This window comes from Hyla sarda, chromosome 7 (genome assembly GCF_029499605.1).
Source record: "Hyla sarda isolate aHylSar1 chromosome 7, aHylSar1.hap1, whole genome shotgun sequence".
In the NCBI taxonomy this organism is placed as follows: domain Eukaryota; kingdom Metazoa; phylum Chordata; class Amphibia; order Anura; family Hylidae; genus Hyla; species Hyla sarda.
The window spans coordinates 112805229-112821470 of NC_079195.1; the positions used below are offsets into that span (position 1 = coordinate 112805229).

General features: G+C 42.6%; 1 protein-coding gene across 5 annotated transcripts in view; it reads left to right on the forward strand.

Moving 5' to 3' along the window:
- The window catches only part of ASCC1 (activating signal cointegrator 1 complex subunit 1), a 329262-nt gene extending 315832 nt beyond the window's left edge, over positions 1-13430 (forward strand). For 3 of the 5 annotated variants that reach the window (XM_056530463.1, XM_056530467.1, XM_056530466.1), the window contains exon 10: positions 13038-13429. In XM_056530463.1, the coding sequence (XP_056386438.1) occupies positions 13038-13154 (117 nt within the window). In that variant the 3' untranslated portion in view covers positions 13155-13429. Of the gene's footprint in view, positions 1-13037 lie in introns of all 5 variants that reach the window. The other 2 variants (XM_056530464.1, XM_056530465.1) reach the window with 2 other exon arrangements.
- Positions 13431-16242: the final 2812 nt, after the last annotated feature.

The window sequence follows — 16242 nt, forward strand, 5'->3', positions numbered from 1 at the left end:
GAGGGTGTATTATGGTTTGTGAGTATTATGGTATTGTTTCTCTTATGCTTTTACAGTACTTATAGTACATTTTATGTGACTGTGGGACCTGGAGACTTCAGAATGCTATAGTTCTATACCCTTTTGTCTTTGATGGGTTGTTGGAATCTGTTAAATGTTTATTTTAAATGTCTTTCTTTTTTTTTGTCTCTGGGATTATGGATTTAACAAAAAAAAATAGATAGATTTAAAGAAGAGACAAGTCCACCCAATTATACCTGATATATTGCAGTGTTTTTCCCAGAAAAAGTCAAACTAAACTCCCATGAGACTGAAGCCACCTGAAAGAAAAATTACGTCCCGAGTCTGGCAATAAGAATAAATCACTGGATTAAGAAAACATCTCCAGAAATCTAGTGACCATAATAAAAAATAAAAAAATCTTAATTCAAGAAAGAAATCCCTTTTAAAATGTGCCTGTGAATTTACTATCATAACTTATTGTCTGACTTCTCTTACAGAAAAAAAAAACATTTATCATGGGTAGAGATGAGCGAACTTTTCAAAAATTCGAGTTGGCCGATTTGCCGAATTTTTTTGAAAAAATTAGTTTTGATCCGAATTTATTTGCGGTGAATCTATATTAAAAATTTCTGTCCTACAGAGCGCCTCAAAAGGGGTATAGAACACTTTGCTGTGTTCTAACACGCATATGGAGTGTGCTGGGGTAGTGAAATAATACTGTTATTCAGAATAAAATGCAGTTTAACGGCATTGCTTTTAGAATCAGTGTGGCACAATGACAGAGCCTGGAGGTGGCATCGGTATGAGGAAACCATATAGTGGCTGAATGACACAGCATGGAGGTGTTGGCAGCATGAGGAGACCACATAGTGGCTGAATGACACAGCGTGGAGGTGTTGGCAACATGAGGAGACCACATAGTGGCTGAATGACACAGCATGGAGGGGTTGGCAGCATGAGGAGACCATATAGTGGCTGAATGACATAGCGTGGAGGTGTTGGCAGCATGAGGAGACCATATAGTGGCTGAATGACAGCGTGCAGGTGTTGGCAGCATGAGGAGACCATATAGTGGCTGAATGACACAGCATGAGGAGACCATATAGTGGCTGAATGACACAGCTTGGATGAGGCTGAAGCATGAGGAGACCATATAGTGGCTGAATGACACAGCGTGGAGGTGGTGGCAGCATCAGGAGACCATATAGTGGCTGAATGACACAGCGTGGAGGTGGTGGCAGCATGAGGAGACCATATATTGGCTGGATGACACAGCTTGGATGAGGCTGAAGCATGAGGAGACCATATAGTGTCTGAATGGCACAGCCTGAAGTTGGCGGCAGATCAGGAGACAATAGGGCCTCACAATCTCTAATAATAAAAGAGGAATTTTGAAATTGCAAGTGAAGATGCATGTTAGCTAATGCTACCATCCAAAAATGTAAGGACCAAGCCCAGAAGCATCAGTAAGCCAAGTAAATCCTGGAAGACACAGGAGCAGTTAGGAGCAGGCATCAGCAGTACTAGTGCTACCATAAACATATATAGGTAATGTCCTAGGCTCAGCAGCATCACTAAACCTTGTAGGTGCTATATGACACATACAGGAGCATGCAGCAGCATAGTACGCAAGAGGGATTCACAACCCTTAACATTAAAAGGTAAATGTTGAAATCTCTATTGAAGATGCATGTTAGCTAGTGCTACCATCCAAAAATGTAAGGCCCAAGCCCAGAAGCATCAGTAAGCCAAGTAGTTCCTGAAACACACAGTCAGGAGCAGGCATCAGCAGTACACCCGAGGGTTTCATAACCCCTTACACTGAAAGATCAATCTTGAAATCTCAAGCTAGTGCTACCAGAACATATTTGGAGTTAATACCCCAGTCCCAGTAGCATCAGAAAACAATATATTGGCTGAATGACACAGCCTGGATGTGGGGAAAGCATAAGGAACCCATGTAGTGTCTGACTGGTACAGCCTGAAGGTGGCTGAAGCATGAGGAGACCATTGAAATGCATGAATTTTAAATAGAAATCTAAGATTTTGAAATTGAGGATTTTGAAATGGAACTTTTAGTTTTAGTGGCCCGGTCCCGGCGTGTGGGTACAAAGGACCTAATCTAACAAGGAGTCCCATGTCACATATCGGCACAATTACAGAGCCTGGAGGTGGCATCAGTAGGAGGAGACCATATAGTGTCTGAATGGCACAGCCTGGAGTTGGCTGAAGCAAGAGGAGACCCCAGGGCTTCACAAAAATTGTCAGAATACCACCTGACATTCAAAATAATATAATGATAGATTAGTTCTCTGAAGAAAAGGATCCTTCATTAGATGACAATATGAGTATTGTGTGTCCCAGTGACATTAGCTCATCGGAGGAACAGGAAAACATGATACAACTTAATTCTGACATAAAGAACCACAACAAAGAATGAATAACTTAAAGCCTACTGGAACTGAGGAACTCCAAAATGGTAAATCTACCACCTGGGATAGTCAGTCAATTCCAACAGCCGGTGGTCAGTATTCACAGTTCCCTGTTTCTGCTAGTCCTTGGCAATATTCCTTTTATTACTGGTCTAGTATCAACATGGTAATAATGCTGGGAGAGTAACTCAAGGATAGCCACATGTTCCCTACAATACACAGTCAATATATGGAAACCATATAGTGGCTGAATGACACAGCCTGGAGGTGGCTGAAGCATGAGGAGACCATATAGTGTCTGAATGGCACAGCCTGGAGGTGGCGGCAGATTAAGAGACAGCAGGGCGTCATAATCTCTCAGTCTGCTGAAAAAACTTATTTTTGCACAGCAGCAGGACACAACAGTTCAGCACCACAAAAAAAAAAAAAAAAACTCTGTCAAAGAGTATTAAGAATGGTGTGAACTGTTGGTTATTATACCGTCTACAGACTAGTATAAGTAGCAGATGATTTCTTGTGGAAAAAATACACAGAATTGCGCTGAAATATCATCCCTGCCTCCTGTGATATGGTTCATGAAGTTAAGGCAGCTTGTTGATATGTATGAGGCAAAGAAAAGCTATCTGCCCCTCTCTGATAAAATGCTGAATAACGTGACTGGGAGATTAAAGGGGTTATCCACCATAAGGTGATTTTAGTACGTACCTGGCAGACAGTAATGGACATGCTTGGGAAGGATCTGCCCTTGTCTTGGGGCTAGTTGGCTATGTCATGAGATTACCATAACACTGTGGCTAGCTTTTTGTGAACTTGTATTTCCTGTTTAACTTTTCTTTTTTTGACTACAAATCCCACAATTCTATTTTCCTCCTTCCCACACATCAGCTACCCCACCCATTGAAGCATAAATGAGCTGCAGACCTGTGGTTTTCAATCAGGGTGCCTCCAGCTGTTGCATTAGTTGCAGATTGATCCCTCCACCCATTGAAGCAGACAGGCTCCCTGTCATCAGCTGACTAGTGAGTCAGGTCTCGGCCGCATTGCAAGCTGGGAAAAATCCGAGACAACAGTCATTTTGTATGCTGGTAAAAATAAATAGTGGGGTGAAAATCACAGAAGAATTGTGAGAAAACCGTCACACATGGGTACAGACACTATATTATGAACTACACTAACTTTACAGCCCCTGTAGCATAGTCAAATAAAAAAAATTCCCGGAATACCCCTTTAATGGCTGGCATAAAAATCCTTCTCAGTGAGAACAAGAAAAGCAATGCACTGCTCTCTGTCCACAATGCTGATGTGACTAGCAGTTGGAAGTGGAACGCTGCGGTATGATGAATTCAGCGTGTCTGTGTAACACACAGAGACAAGCAGCCGTCCTCTCTCTCTGCAGTGAATGGCATGAAATGAGCAGGTGCAAATTGGCTGCTGATTATATAGGGCTGTGACATCACAGGGGTCAATGAATGCTGATAGGCTGCATCCTGCATGTGATTCAGGGTCATCCCGCCTACCTCCCTTCCCGCCATGCCTTCCCAGCATCCCCTGCCCCATGTACTGACATGTGGATCCGCCATTTTAGGTGTCCTGGAACGCAGTAAAATGGAGTTTAATGAAGCAATTTGCGCAATAGAATCGCGGCGATATTCGCATTTGTTGCGATTCGAATAAATCCTGAAATTTGTAACAAATTTGGGTTAGTCTGCTTCGATTCGCTCATTTCTAATCATGGGTAACCTTTCTTTTCTCTAGACTTAGTGGATGCTCACTTTCTTTATTTACAGTTCTGAAAAATACACTCAAAAAGGTTCGTTTTGAGATGGCATAGCATTCCGTATTGCATTATGTAAATAACCATGTGGAGCAGATCATGGAATAACAGGTTGCTCCAATACATATAAAATCTAAAATAATTACTGCTGAGTCCAGTGATTGGCTTGATTAGTATACAGGAATTTCATCAGGGCACCTCTGTCGTGGACACCGAAGTGGCAGTATTACTGAACTGGGAGCAAGCAAAGGGGTAATTATAGTTTTTTCTCTTTTTTTACTTACTGCTGGAAAGGGAGTGCCTGTCCTTATGTTGTACTTCCCAAAGGGCAGCATAACATAGCTGACATGTTCCCTTTAAAAAAATGTTGCAGACAGTCTGATACCTAATATAATTCAGACAGTAGGATCAGAATACATGGGAATAGGACCAAAATTGTTGTTTTTCAGTAATTGATCAATCCAGAGCATAGAAAAAGAACTGCTGTTGCTATTTCCGATTTTGAAACTAGGTGGGCAAAATGGCATAAAGAATCACTGAATAGGACATGCTGTATTAAGACAACCCTACACCCTGAAGTAGAATCCTGTTCACTACATCTAGCTGTTGCAGTAATTTATCACATGTGACCAGAGGCAATGACCTTACAGTTTAGGTGCATTTACTTTTGTGAGATAAATTGTGTTGAACCTACAAATGCACAAGAGACATCATCTTTTATATTAAAGAGAACATTTTATTTATTGAAGGAACACTTTTTTTCTGCGTTAAAATCAGTACATTTTCTAAATGTAAGACAAGAACATACACCTCTCCAGCCCTCCTAGGTCTTATTCGGATGTTGAGGCTCTGACTACATCCTTTCATCTTATTCTTGATTGTCCATTGTGCTGATTGCTTACTTACCTATAGAATCTTTACAATTTGTTAAGAACTTGTCACAATGAGCAGAAGGAGGAAAAGCCGGCACAGCTTAGCCTCAACAAGGCAATTCCACAATGTATATAGGCGGACAGCGATGGTAAAGCAAATAATAGACCCAGTTTACGAATCCCGTCTCGGGTGCTCAATTCTTAAAGATATACAGTTCATCAATAGGCTTTAACAGTAGAAGCAGGAGGCACTCACCACTGGGATTTCGTGAAAAATAATTTGTAGCTTTATTTCAGACATGCAGAAGCATAGAGGACTAGTGTGGACGCAGCACACCGTGCAGAGGTTACAGCTATTGCACGTCTGAAATAAAGCTACAAATTATTTTTCACGAAATCCCAGTGGTGAGTGCCTCCTGCTTCTACTGTTAAAGCCTGTTAAGAACTTGTTACTTGTTACCTACCAAGTTTTCATTTCTCATTTTCTCAGAATGTGTTAACAGATGGCAGTTCCACAATTGTGCCCTCTATTAATAAATGTGGCCAGAGTGTGGTGGTAATTGCATCTTTCTCTAATATACATGCATTACACATACCATCGACCTAAATAGGCATCAATTATTTTTCACTTCTTCTATGGTGGCACTGCAGGAGAATCAAAATTCAGACAGCAGGGCAGGGTAAGATTCTAACAAAAATGGATTGTCCAAATTAGTACATAGGAGGACCTATGATTAACAATGTAAGCAGAGGGGCTCTGGGCCAGGAAAAATATATAATAAAAAGGGATATTCCAGATACTTTATTTATTTTTAAATGTTTATGGGCCCAATATGAAAATTAAAAAAAAAACACATACCTACCTTGCTCCCTCCCCATGATGTCTTTCAGCTCCCTAGTTATCACTGTTCTACCTACTTCAAAGAAGGACTCATCTCAATAGTAATGGCCTGCTCAGCCAATTACTGACTGAGGTCGGAAACCACTGTGACCCCGAGGCTGAGGGGAGCTGTCTCAAAAGTAGAAATAACAGTGATGAGTGGGAAGCCAGAAGACATCACAGTTGGAAGCCCTGAGGGAGCAAGGTTGGTAAGTATGTGTTTTTGTTTTTTTTGTTTTTTTTTCATATAGGAACCCAGTAACATTCAGAAAATAATTTATATCCAAAATTTTCTAGAAATTAACTGGTGTAAAATGTGAGTGAACCTTCCTGCAAAGCAAGTCAAGGTGTGCATTACTGTCTGGTTGCTCCTACAATGGTAACATACTTATACTGGTTGCATATATGATGAGATACACAAGAGAAATATAAATGATTTAGAAATAGTCTTAATGGAATAATAGTCTTGGAGCTTTTTTTCCTGTCAGCGGGCATTTGGAACAGGAAGTGGTTTGAGTGGGCTCAAGTGTGTTTTGTTGGGACTGTTATTTTCTATATGCTGTCCACTGCCTTATAGCGAAAAACAATACACTTCTCTCTGTTACCTTCTGGTTAAACTATGAGATATGGAAGCACAGCTCTCAAAGCTTAAAGCATATCTTAATCATACACAGCAGGAAAAGCTTTGTATTTTCTTCATGTCGTGATTTTACGTTTTGTCAAAAGCAACAGCAGGATGGATCTGAAAACACAATAGTCAAAACATATCATTTGTATTCAAGCTGCCACATATAAGAAACATAAAAATATCCTGAAATGCTTAAAGCATTAAATAGGCACAATAGCCAGCAATAGGAGCTATTTCAAATGGAGCTGTAGAAAGACAACATTGATAATAATAGATTTTGTTATAAAATAAAAGCAGTAAATTATAGCTAAAATATAGTTAGAGAAATTTGTATTAATAGTAAATACTTATGTACAAGTCCATATTGTTAAGTGGGAATGATCAGATATAGAATAAGTTTGTGTGAGAGACAATTGTTCGTTATACGACAGTGTTCTTAGGTTACATGAAGGACACATTTTGGAAAACTGCAATTACCAGTAATTCCCTTATTCTTACATTTGAAACTACCTCTATTCTAATAAAAATTTATGTGTGCTATTCTTGAATTAATAATTGTTGATCATATTTGGAAATCCACCGGATGTCCATGTATGCGCAATGTGCGCAGTTAGTAGTTGAGATATGGAGCGGTCTCATCCTGCTGCATTTCCAGTGGTTGACAGCAGCGGTCAATAACCAGTATCCGTAAAGTTCCCATAGACAGGCTGTTTTTGTTTTGTTTTTTAATAAAAAAAAAATTTCAGGACATGACAATATCAATTGTATACAGTTTAATTGCATTTTGCCTTTCTTTTATATGAAAACACAATCATGTATTTCTTGGTCACCAACTCCTTCAAATGAGCAATGTGTAATCCAACATTTTACCTGCAGAGGGATGTGTGGCTTCTCATGGGAGAAGCAGCCAGGCATGTGGTGGTCCTCCCTACTGAAGTTATATCTGAGTGCATCCAAGGCTATATTCAATGTAAAAAGAACAGCATGGGGACAGTAGCACGTAGTGTCAGATAAGGAAAGACACTGACAACATTGGACCATTGTGCAAAAATGGAATATTCCCATCCCAAGTGGCAAATTATTTATTTATATATTTTTATTTGTTACAAATCAACTGCTTCCAGAATGTTAAACAGATTTGTAAATTACTTCTATAAAAAAATCTTAATCCTTTCAGTACTTATCAGCTGCTGTATGTCCCAGAGCAATAGAAGTTTGCTATGGGGATTTGCTCCTACTCTGGAGTTTCTGGCACCAATTGATTAAAAAAAAAATATAGTTTTCCATCTGAGTACCCCTTAACTCCTTAAGGACGTAGGGCGTACCTGTAAGCCCTACGCCCGTCCCGGTGTTTAAAACGGGGTCACGCCGTTACCCCGCATCACACCGGGTCGGGCCCAGCTGCTAATCATAGCCGGGAGCCTGGGCTAACAGCGCACGGCATCGATCGTTGTGCCGCGCGCTGTTAACCCTTCAGACGCAGCGATCAAAGTTGATCAAAGTCGTCTGAAAACGAAAGTAAACGCTTCCCCGCAGCTCATTCGGGCTGATCGGGACATCGCGATAAAATCGCGATGTTCCGATCATCTGGGACGCAGACGGAGGTCTCCTTACCTAACTCCGTGGCGTCCGATCGTCGATTGATTACTCCAAGCCTGAGCTACAGGCTTGAGCAATCAAGCCCATATCTGACTGATCTGTGCAAAGCTATGGCTTTGCAGGGATCAGCATAGGAGATCAGTGTGTGCAGTGCTATAGCTCCCTATGGGAAGGGAAGGGAAGGGGTTAACAAAGGTCATTTAACCCCTTCCCTTATAAAAGTTTGAATCATTCCCCTTTTCCCATAAAAAAAAAACTGTAAATAAAAATAAACATATGTGGTATCGCCGCGTGTGAAAATGTCCGAACTATAAAAATATATCGTTAATTAAATCGCACGGTCAATGGCGTGCGCGCAAAAAAATTCCAAAGTCCAAAATAGTGTATTTTTGCTCACTTTTTATATCATAAAAAAATGAATAAAAAGCGATCAAAAAGTCAGATCAAAACAAAAATGGTACCGATAAAAATTTCAGATCACGGCGCAAAAAATGAGTCCTCATACCACCCTGTACGTGGAAAAATATAAAAGTTATTGGGGTCAGAAGAGGACATTTTTAAACGTATACATTTTCCTGCATGTAGTTATGATTTTTTCCAGAAGTACGACAAAATGGAAACTATATCATTTTAACCGTATGGACCTACAGAATAAAGACAAGGTGTTATTTTTACCGAAAAATGCACTGCGTAGAAACGGAAGACCCCAAAAGTTACAAAATGAAATTTTTTCTTCAATTTTGTCGCACAATGAATTTGTTTTTCTGTTTCACCGTGGATTTTTGGGTAAAATTACTAATGTCGCAAAAAATAAGCCATCATAAGCCATCGGAATTTTATGTGCAAAATTTTAAGCGTTATGATTTTTAGAAGGTGATGAGGAAAAAATGAAAATGCAAAAACGGAAAAACCCTGCGTCCTTAAGGGGTTAAAAGCATTACTAACATTTTGGCTGGCCGCAGGATACGAGTGAGACTAAAATCCAAGACTAATGCTGATACTTAGATCTTTGAATTTACCGCCTGATGTTTTGACTTGGCAACGGGATAGCCATTTTAGTTTCACCTCTGTCCTGGCGCGGCCAAAAAGATAGTTACGCTTTAATGATAGCTTTAGACCAACTCGTCCACAGCTCAACAGAAAATTCTGTGCAGTACCCTTATGCAACTGCAGAAGTTCACTTTTAGTCTAACTATGGTTGGTGCAGGATTCTAGGTAGAATGTAAGATAATATTATCCTACACTTATAGCCATCATATGTTCTAAACTGGAACCTACAGCCATCATCAAAGCCCATTTTAATTTCTAGGGTTGGGTTGTGAAGCTTTAGAAGATCCATGACAACTTCTGTTAAACAAATTCTCGGTGGTTTATTATTTTACTGTCCACTCTTGTCCTGGCCTGTCTAGTAGGTCGTCAGTGCCTTTTTAATCATTATTGACTTGACTAAGGGCCTTATTACATAGGATTGACTTAGGGACCTATTACATGGGCCATTGCATTACAAGGCTTGACCAACGTGCGGAAAGGACTGAATGAATGATTGTTGGTGTGCCCTCTGCTTTCATCATCTATCTGCTATACCTCCCATATTACATGGGGAGGTGTGCGGTTGCCGAACAAGGATTATTTATTTTTTCGTGAAATGCAAGACTAAGCCCTAAGCTGATAAAGAAGAACACAGAGTTTCATCATTCTTATAGCCAAAGTGTTACAGACCAGATGAGGTTACCCAACAGAATCTATAGAACATGCAGAAGAGAGAGTTAGACTCTTATTTGCTACTACAATCATGGCCGTAATTGTTGGCACTCCTGAAATTTTTCTAGAAAATGAAGTATTTCTCACAGAAAAGGATTGCAGTAACACATGTTTTGCTATACACATGTGCATTCCCTTTGTGTGTATTGGAACTAAACCAAAAAAGGGAGGGGAAAAAGCAAATTGGACATCATGTCACACTGTAACACTCACGTTTCAGAAGACAGGAACTCCGGTGGATGTGGATCCGCTGGACCTGTGTGGCAGATGACTCGGACCGTACCAGGGAGTGGAGTCTAAGGTGCCGCTGGTTTTCACCAGAGCCCGCAGCAAAGCAGGATGGACTTGCTGCAGCAGGCGGCACCCAGGTCACTACCCCTGGCACGGCTCGACCACACAGGCGACTGAGGAGATACGAGGCACAAGAGGGATAAGGCAGCTCGTAGTCAGGATAGCAGAAGGTCAAGGCAGGTGGCACAGTAGCATAGTCATTGTGTAGCAGGAAGTCAGTAGGCAGGCAGCAGAGGAGCAAGGTCAAGTCACAGAGCAAAGGATCAGATACACGGCAAGACAACTCTCAGGAATTTTTTCTCTCAGGCACAAGGCAACAAAGATCCGGCTGGGAAGTGAGGAGGGTGGAGGAATTTATCAATGAGCCACAGGTGAATTACACTAATGAGTGCACTGGCCCTTTAAATCTTAAAGCTCTGGTGCGCACGCACCCTGGAGGATGGGGACATGCGTGCCGGAGCAGAGAGGCAGAGGCGGGGGCAGGACAAGCACCAGTCAAGTGACAGACTGGGGCTCGCATGCGGGTGCGTCCCACGATGCGAATCCCAGCACTGCCGGCAGCAGCAGGTAACGGGACCATGCGCTCACGGCCAACGTGTGCGGCAAGGGCGCATAACGTAACACACACCAAACTTCAAAAATGGGCTGGACAAAGTTATTGGCATCCTTTCAAAATTGTGGAAAAATAAGATTGTTTCAAGTATGTGATGCTCCTTTAAACTCACCTGGGGCAAGTAACAGGTGTGGGCAATATAAAAATCACACCTGAAGCAGATAAAAAGGAGAGAAGTTCACTTAGTCTTTGCATTGTGTTTCTGTGTGTGCCACACTAAGCATGAACAACAGAAAGAGAAGAGAACTGTCTGAGGACTTGAGAACCAAAATTGTGGAAAAATATCAACAATATCAAGGTTGCAAGTCCATCTCCAGAGATCTAGATTTGCTTTTGTCCACAGTGCGCAACATTATCAAGAAGTTTGTAACCCATGGCACTGTAGCTAATCTCCCTGGGCGTGAACGGAAGAGAAAAATTGATGAAAGGTGTCAACACAGGATAGTCCGGATGGTGGATAAGCAACCCCAAACAAGTTCCAAAGATATTCAAGCTGTCCTGCAGGCTCAGGGAGCATCAGTGTCAGATCTAACTATCCGTCAACATTTAAATGTAATGAAACGCTATGGCCGGAGACTAAAGAGGACTCCCCTGCTGACACAGAGACATAAAAAAGCAAGACAACGTTTTGCCAAAATGAACTTGAGTAAGCCAAAATCCTTCTGAGAAAACGTCTTGTGGACAGATGAGACCAAGATAGAGCTTTTTGGTAAAGCACATCATGTTTACCGAAAACAGAATGAGGCCTACAAAGAAAAGAACACAGTACCTAGAGTGAAATATGGTAGAGATTCAATTATGGTTTGGGGTTGTTTTACTGCCTCTGGCACTCAGTGCCTTGAATGTGTGCAAGGCATCGTGAAATCTGAGTACTACCAACGAATTATGGGTCGCACTATACAGCCAAGTGTCAGAAAGCTGGGTTTGCGTCCGAGATCTTGGGTCTACCAGCAGGACAATGACCCCAAACATACGTAAAAAGCACCCAGAAAATGATGGCAACAAAGCGCTGGAGAGTTCTGAAGTGACCAGCAATGAGTTTAGATCTAAATCCCATTGAACACCTGTGGAGAGATCTTAAAATTGCTGTTGGGAAAAGACACCCTTCCAGACCAGAGTGGTCCAACATTCCGGCTGAGAGGTGTAAGAAGCTTTTTGATGGTTATAGGAAGTGACTGATTTCAGTTATTTTTTGCAAAGGGTATGCAACCAAATATTAAGTTAAGGGTGCCAATAATTTTGTCCAGACCATTTTTGGAGTTTGGTGTGACATCATGTCCAATTTGCTTATTTTTTCCTGCCTTTTTTGGTTTAGTTCCAATACAGGCAAAGGGAATAAACATGTGTATAGCAAAACATGTTACTGCAATCCTTTTCTGTGAGAAATACTTCACTTTCTTGAAATAATTCAGGGGTGCCAACATTTACGGGCATGACTGTAAAAAGGTACAGTTTTGTTTAGTAAGAAACTACTTTTTGTACCCTCTCAATGTTTCCTTCCTACTTTCGGTATCACCCTTAGGTCCCATATGTTTTATATTAGCCACATGCCAAAACTATAATGGAAAGCCAAATATTTAGTTGCAGAAATGTCATTGTACTGGAGATTGGAAACATAGGTCTTTCCAAGGTTAAATGAGCAAGGTTGCACTTGTAGGTCCATATCGACATCAGCACATACTAATTTTTGCGTGTAAACTTTAATAATCAGTATCATATGCCGATTTATCTATTTCAGAATTAAAGCTGGAAGCACCACAATGATTAACATGCAAATTGCCAATTAGTATTTAAAGAAGCTAAATTTTCCCATTGGAATAGTATTCCCAGAGTGCTCAGCATGCAAAGAACTACATGCTGTTCTGAAAAAAACAGACATCGTTGCTAATCCAACTCCATGACTGCCACTCCTCTGGCATAGAGGCAGTTGTAGTATATTCTGATGTGTTTCATATGTTTGGTTCCTGATGCAAGTGAATTTTGAATGAGCGCAGACATAAAAAAAAAAGCCCTCTGGGGAGTCATCATGCTGAATCCTAGGCATCTCCAACAGCTCTGTTAGATGGGAAGCAGATTTGACTGAAGAACATCAAATGAAAATTAATGAGAGAAATAGAAGTAACTGAGTGTTGTTTCTTTAATAAAGCTATGAAATCATTTATCTGAACCATTTTGTCTTTGCAGCTCTTTGACAACTTCTATTTTGGAGAAATCAACCTGGACACTGTTCATCTTTCCCAGAGGTTCTCTGTGGATAGCTGTGGTTACTACACATCAGCTGGACAAGTCCAAATCTCCTGAGGAACCTGGCTGTCAATAACTCCCAGAATTCTCTTCTGCAATAATCCAGGGGATTAGGTGGTGTATAGAGGTTTATGGTTTGCGATATTTGATTCATTTAGATTGAATTGAGGAAGTGCCACTCTAGTAGTTCTGTGTTACATTTTTCATCAACCATTGCAAATATGAATTTCAATTAAAGCCAACTATGAATATTTCCTGTTTTAATTGTTATTGGATAAATTGGTAAATATTGGAGGTATTTTATGTGTTTATCTTGCCGATAATATTATATCAAAGGAATCCAGGGGTGCCAAATTATTACCACCTGCCGAAACTAAGTCCACAAGGACTCAACCTGCCCCCCAGGAAGGCCAATTATTTCTGGCATCAATAGTCCAACATGCAATATTTCGCAATATTTAGATTTTATGCTCTAGGACAGTGATGGCGAACCTATGGCATGCCGAGCCCCCTCTGTGGGCACGCAGCCATAGTTCGCCATCAGCCCATTAGGGACATCCCTGTGTCCCGAAAGATCTTTTCGGGACACAAGGATGTCCCCGGTTACCCTTCTGCTGCCCCACTTTAACTTTACAAACACAGGGGCCGCAGGGAGGTAGCGCACGCACTGACGTCCCTGCGTGCGCCCATAGCAACAGCGGAGCAGCGAAGAGGATGACGTGGTAAGGATGGCATGGTAAGTTACCTGTATGTACGTCATCTTCAGTGTTCCGACCACCGCTCCTCCGGTCCTGGAGAAGCGATGGTCGGAACACTGAAGTGGGGCAGCACACAGGCAATACAGCCTCCAGCCATACACTTTATATGGCTGAAGGCTGTATGCCTGTGGGGGAACTATACTGCACCTAATGTGGGGGAAATATATTGCACCTAATGTGGGGGAACTATACTGCACCTAATGTGGGGGAACTATACTGCACCTAATGTGGGGGAACTAAACTGCACCTAATGTGGGGGAACTATACTGCACCTAATGTGGGGGAACTATACTGCACCTAATGTGGGGGAACTAAACTGCACCTAATGTGGGGGAACTATACTGCACCTAATTTGGGGGAACTATACTGCACCTAATGTGGGGAGCTATACTGCACCTAATGTGGGGAGCTATACTGCACCTAATGTAGGGAGCTATACCGCCAACCTAATGTGGGGGAACTATACTGCCAACCTAATGTGGGGAAACTATACTGCACCTAATGTGGGGGGAACAACAACCTAATGCGGGGGAACTATACTGCACCCAATGTGGGGGAACTATACTGCACCTAATGTGGGGGAACTTTACTGCACCTAATGTGGGGGAACTTTACTGCACCTAATGTGGGGAGCTATACTGCACCTAATGTGGGGGAACTATACTGCACTTAATGTGGGGGAACTATACTGCACCTAATGTAGGGAACTATAATGCACCTAATGTGGGGGAACTATAATGTACCTTATGTGGGGGAACTATACTGCACCTAATGTGGGGAGCTATACTGCACCTAATGTGGGGAGCTATACTGCACCTAATGTGGGGAGCTATATTGCACCTAATGTAGGGAGCTATACTGCCAACCTAATGTGGGGGAACTATACTGTCAAACTAATGTGGGGAAACTATACTGCACCTAATGTGGGGGACCTACAACCTAATGTGGGGGAACTATACTGCACCTAATGTGGGGGAACTATACTGCCAACCTAATGTGGGGAAACTATACTGCACCTAATGTGGGGGACCTACAACCTAATGTGGGGGAACTATACTGCACCTAATGTGGGGGAACTATACTGCACCTAATGTGGGTAGCTATACTGCACCTAATGTGGGGGAACTATACTGCCAACCTAATGTGGGGAGCTATACAGCACCTAATGTGGTGAACTATACTGCACCTAATGTGGGGGACTATACTGCCAGCCTAATGTGGGGGAACTATACTACACCTAATGTGGGGGACTATACTGCCAGCCTAATGTGGGGGAACTATACTACACCTAATGTGGGGAGCTATACTGCGCCTAATGTGGGGAGCTATACTACACCTAATGTGGGAGCTATACTGCCAACCTAATGTGGGGAAACTATACTGCCAACATAATGTGGGAGAACTACACTGCACCTAATGTGGGGGCAACTACAACCAAATGTGGAGGAATTGTACTGCACCTAATGGGGGAACTATACTGCACCTAATGTGGGGATCTATACTTCACCTAATGTGGGGAACTATACTGCACCTAATGTGGGGGAACTATACTGCACCTAATGTGGGGGAACTATACTGCCAACCTAATGTAGGGGAACTATACTGCACCTAATGTGGGGAGCTATACTGCCCCTAATGTGGGGAAATGTACTGCCAACCTACCGTATTTTTTGCCGTATAAGACGCACTTTTTCTTACCCAAAACTGGGGAGGGGGGGGCGAGAGTTGGTGTGTCTTATACGGCCAATAAACAATAAAACCCTGTCCTATCGCAGTGGACCCGCGGCTAATACAGGACATCACCGATCGCGGTGTTAACCTGTATTAACCCTTCAGACGCGGCGATCAAAGCTGACCGCCGCGTCTGAAGCGAAGGTGACACTAACCCGGCTGCTCAGTCGGGCTGTTCGGGACCGCCGCGGTGAAATCGCGGCGTCCCGAACAGCTTACAGGACACCGGGAGGGACCTTACCTGCCTCCTCGGTGTCCGATCGGCGAATGACTGCTCCGTGCTGGGATCCCCTGCATGGCTGGTGCTCTCCTTCGTCGTCATCACGTCGTCGCGCACGCCTTCCCGTCATCCAATAGGAACGGCGTGCGTAGTGACGTGATGGCGGCGAAGGAGAGCGAGGATACCGGGCAGCAGAGATGTTCCGGAGCGACGGGGACACCCCGGGGACATGGCGACAGCGATGAGCCGTGACGGGTCCGTTGCGGCGGGGACACGTGAGTATTACCTCCTATACCAGTGGTCTTCAACCTGCGGACCTCCAGATGTTGCAAAACTACAACTCCTGGCATGCCCGGACAGCCAACGGCTGTCCGGGCATGCTGGGAGTTGTAGTTTTGCAACATCTGGAGGTCCGCAGGTTGAAGATCACTGTCCT